General features: G+C 40.9%; 1 protein-coding gene across 1 annotated transcript in view; it reads right to left on the reverse strand. All coding sequences in view use genetic code 11, as the record gives it.

Annotated features, from left to right (window-relative positions):
* EGR_01206 (Rho GTPase-activating protein) overlaps positions 1 to 4,932 on the reverse strand; it is a gene marked incomplete at both ends in the record, with an annotated part of 24,241 nt that overhangs the window by 4,349 nt on the left and 14,960 nt on the right. Inside the window, one exon of the mRNA XM_024490455.1 lies at positions 1,163 to 1,283. Coding sequence (XP_024355274.1) covers positions 1,163 to 1,283 — 121 coding nt within the window. The remainder of the gene's footprint in view (positions 1 to 1,162; positions 1,284 to 4,932) is intronic.

Below are 4,932 nucleotides of genomic sequence, written 5' to 3' on the forward strand. Positions count from 1 at the left end.
ATGCAGCTCTCACCCCTGGTAACTTTTTATTTCGTCATAACCCCAAGGACCACTACGTGGCTTGAACACCCCTCGTATGTCCACTTTTCGGTCTTAAAATAGAAGTTTTGAAGCCACCACGGATAAATTGAAAAGACATTGCTTCCCATCACCTTACTTACAACGCAAAATCTTCCTGGGACTAGACTCCTGTTAAGAAGACTCTTTGTGCATATAATCAGAAAAGCCCTTTGAGTTTCTATCATAGGCTTTTCCCTTGTTCATCACCGAAATAGAATTCGCCTGCTTGGACCAGAATACAAGCGAAAAGAGAGAGAAATTACCCGAACAAGCTACCGAAAGCATGCCATACGGAAATGTTAATCTGTAATTCAACTTTATGACAAAAGCGAGTTAAAATTCGACACCATCTAAAAGAATCGTGTTTGTGAAAATTGAAATTATGTACTCCAAAGGCTATTATAAATTCAAGCCAAGCGAGGAAAAAGCAGGAAACATAATGGATTCTACTGCACAAGATGTAGGGGAATGGGAGACTACCCACTACAAACTTCGAAATAAGTTATACGAATTTATTTACAAATTTCATTAAATTTGTAAGATATGCTACTCGCCATAAGCACACAGCCAACGCATGATTTGGACCTGTACTTGTAGACTGTCAAAAACTCTCTCCATAAAGGAATCAATTAAAAGGCAAAATCAGGCACTTAGCGGTGTTTAAATTTCTTTGTCAAAAACAGGAAAGGTAAAAGGGAATTTGAAGATATTTTAAGCATTGAAGACTGATTGGAAAATCTACCAACAGATGAGAATGCACAAAAGATTCGTAACTAATCCCGGAATGAAATCGCAAACTTGTCTAGGCTTTCACTTCATTTCAGTCTGTCTTTTTTGATCATCAGTGAGTTTAAATCAATTAAATGTTGCCAGTTACATCTAAGCGGGCGAATTGCTCTGATTTTATACGTAATGAAAACGAGAGTGCGCTAATTTGCATATTTCAGGACATTAAAATAGAACAGCTTCGCCTCAACTGTGCACTTAAATACATTTCCGCCATGGCACCTTGCTTGTCATCTGAGCCCCTCTCTATGCGTCCTCAGTAAGCCTACCTCCAGACTGGTATGACCTGTTATGACTGAAGCGAGGTTTAACTAACAGCCGCAGTAAGCCGTCCAAAGGTCAATGATGACGCATAGACTGGAAATATGACTTTTCGGTGCAGTGACCCCACGCAAGCGCATACGGAATCGACCGCTACGCACTGTCCGAGCTGCGGTCTAGTGACTGATATGGGGAAAGCGTTTACATTTTACTCCGCGTGAGTGACACGGTACTTGGACATTGAACCTGAAAGCACCAAGGTGACTTCAAAACTGCTGCGTCTGAGAGCGTAGGATGAATGCAAAAAGATACTTGGGACAGTGATGGCGGCATTTATCACCGAATGTCACATCATTAATGTGCCTAGGGCGACGAACAAATGAAAAAATGTGCTACTCTAATGCACAGAAATTGGGCGAAGCCACGCCTGATTAATGCAACTGAGTCAGCGCATTGCAGAAGGTGAATTTCAACTAAACTGGATTCTTAACTCCTAATTTTAAAGATGAAAAAAAAAATGCAAATTTAGAAAAAAAAGACTATTCAGAAAAACTAACCTGATAACACAACAACCACTCATGTTTTGGAAATAAATATAAGGAGGCGGGGAAAAATGACACTAAATAGGGGATATTATGAACATTTTTTACTGTATCTTCAACTTTTACATGGATAGAAAATAAATTTATTTGGAATAGCTTTCGTTCATCATACATGTAACGCCCTGATTTTGTTCTGAGGTCGGCGTCACAAATATGTGACGCGTGTTTCTTTTCAGCTTATGGTAACCGTTTCGATCACCCATAAAATGACATAGGATGTTCTTTAACTGAGAACAATTTCAGTTTGTAGAATATTGCAGTAAGATCCTACAAAACATGAAAACGCCAAAATATTTTGCTTTTTGGGGTCGATCTTCCTCCGAGACCTTAGTAGCAGGCGTGCTATGAGATTTCACTGAGGAAAAGCTGCGCCTCAAGAAACCACCTCATAAATCTCAGACGAAGTAACAAAAATGCGGAGAGGATAGTTTTAATGGGGAAATGTACCGCCACTATTAGAGCAGTTGTAGGTATTGGAACGATCTGATAAATCAGTAGTTACCTGACCCATTGTAGACAGAGGTAATAAAAGTTAAGTCTAAGAGCTACTAAAACGGCCAATTTATTAATAGGTTAACCTGCTAATTCGGTTAGTTAGTTGTTAACTGCTTTAATGCAGCGATTAAAAGCAGTTTAAAGCAAAACAAGGCCGCAGAGTTTGAAAAGCAGGCGCACTTACCCCAATCGTAAGGGCGGATTCGGGAGCTTACGACCATTCACAATATTGAGTCGCCATCTGGAGGTGATTTTGTAAGGAATTTTTTAAAAGGTTCTGCTACTCTAATTCAACTGATAAAAGACTCCATAATCCAAATCATATGACTGAATTCTGGGAGGATGGCAGCTGTTGGAAAATTCCTCACGATTATGAAAATTCTTTGAAGTCTTTCGGTATTCAATCTCCACACCGGCAGCATGGAGCTCTACCCGTTTCGCCTATACTATTTGTTTTCCGACCCTTTTGTAAAGAGAGCAAGCTAAACTCTTGAAACATTTTCAGAAATAAATCAAAAACTACTTCGGCGGCAGCATGCTTGCTTACAGCCCTGCCATAATTCTCTACAAGAATATGGTTGCTTTCATTGATGCGTGCATCTAATTGGGTGATGATGGCGTCAAGTAGATTGTGTTCATCACTACAAAAAGGCAGTCATTACAGGCGGCTAAAGCTGTGGACTCTGCAGAATGGTCGATTCTACCTCTTGACCAATAATCCAGTGCGGCCATGGTTAAACAAGTGGAAACCTTTCAAAAAGGACAGTAAAACAGTGGACGATGAACAAAAACTGAAGACCAGACACTTCACTGTAGAAACAATATCCGAGGGGAAATTAGATGGATGGACAGAGTAGGAAAAAAAATTCGCATGGTAATGATAATCGTTTCTGTAATTGCTTCAGGAGCTACGAAACACGAGATATTCAGACTGTTTATCCATCATATTCACACATACATACAGAGGGGCTCGACGAAATTGGAGACACGACTAACGGCACAGTGGGTTGCGTCACCAGTGTTTGCGGCCAAGAGAGAGGAGCAGCGGGAGGCAATAAAACTCCCATCAGGATTTCATTTCAATGATTACCCTCTTGGGGAGAAGAGAGATGAGCCAACGAAGGCCAAAGCAACGACAGTGGTGGGTAGTGGATAGGGCCCTTCTGATGCAAGACGGGGGATGGAGACTGCCGGCGGGTGGGAGCGGACACATGCAATTGTGTGACTCATTCGTGTACACAGCCGCAGACCTAAATACAGACTTTACCAATTGCAACAAAAAACAGGGTATTTCAAAATTTCAATCAAATCGGACCAGGCAGATGTAGGGAGAACATCCGATGCTTGTTCCAATGGATTGTTAATACAGGGGCTCTTTGGTTACTCGGGGCTCGGCTTCAACGCTTACTGCATGAAGACCCGGTCACGTTACTTGAAGCTCAAGTCTGTTAACCTTTTTGTGCTTTTATAACACCTACTTCCTTGCATTCCCAACTATGTTTGTAACTACACGGAATTATTAAGTCTTTCATACTGATATCTACGTCACCCACTTCCAGACCCATAGATCTCAGGATTTTAGAAGCAACTGCAGCGCCACAACCGGCAGAGCGTAAAGGGAGGCAGTGATTTTATGGATTCAACGTCAAATATGTATCAAGATTGAAAGAGAGGGTTAAATGCTTCCAAAACAGTGGACGTTATTTACAAAGCTGATAGGAAACAAGATCATTGAGATGCTTGCCACAATCGGTATTACACATTGGAAATAAAGTAGTGAGCTCAGAGGGCCCTAAAAAAGATCGGTCATAAGGCGAATTATGGCTTTAATGAAGGCAAAAATAAGAGCCCCGATTTCGAATTTTATCTATTTTCCTCTTAAACCTAGCTGGTTTATTTGCTATTCCACTTGACGCAACCGCTCATCAAAAAATGTTAAAGAGCACGTGCCAATATACGTGACGTCAGTAATGCATATGCTGATGAATGAAGAAAAGTCCCCATAAACTACGATTTTGTTCTTCGAAGAAATTACGAATCCACGATAAAACGACATCATGCTCAGATGAAAAATCCACTAACCTGAAAATAAATGTAAAAAATCGTGCCTTAAAAGGACTTTTGAAAAGGGAATAAACCCATTTTAAAATGATTAACTGTCGCGTGTTTGGCATCCCGTAGTCAGCGTTCAAGCATCGAACCGTCCGTGAAACATTAATATTCCCTGAGAGATAAGGTTTGCAGAAACAGGCAACCGAATTACACAGAGGATAAAGTCTTTTGACTCGGCATCATGACAGCTCCGAGTCCAGATTAAACCAAACCACGAAAAGGAAAAAATTACCCTTTTGAAGCAAACCAAACCATGACCCCTGGCTTTTTGCAGATCTGACAACAATTTTACCTACAAAAGCAACTGGCTTTATGCAAAATCGGTAAGTCGTAGCAGACACATTGTTGGTGAAAAACTAGTGGCAAAAGCACCCCCCCCCGGGGCAAATGACGGGGGAAACGACGCATGTGGTGCGTAAAGCGCCGGTTTGAGGGGATATAAAATCACATGTTCGCATTTAAACCCATGCTTTTCACTAGAAAAAGTGGATCAGCGTTGAAAAATCAGTAAATTAAAACACCTTTACAAGGACGTAAATAATGTTTTTAGCTGGGTTCTACCGATAGCAAAGGGGAAGAAAACTAAAGGACCAGAAAAAAAACTAGTTAGCAGAAA

Source organism: Echinococcus granulosus (genome assembly GCF_000524195.1).
Source record: "Echinococcus granulosus chromosome Unknown EG_S00004, whole genome shotgun sequence".
NCBI lineage: Eukaryota > Metazoa > Platyhelminthes > Cestoda > Cyclophyllidea > Taeniidae > Echinococcus > Echinococcus granulosus.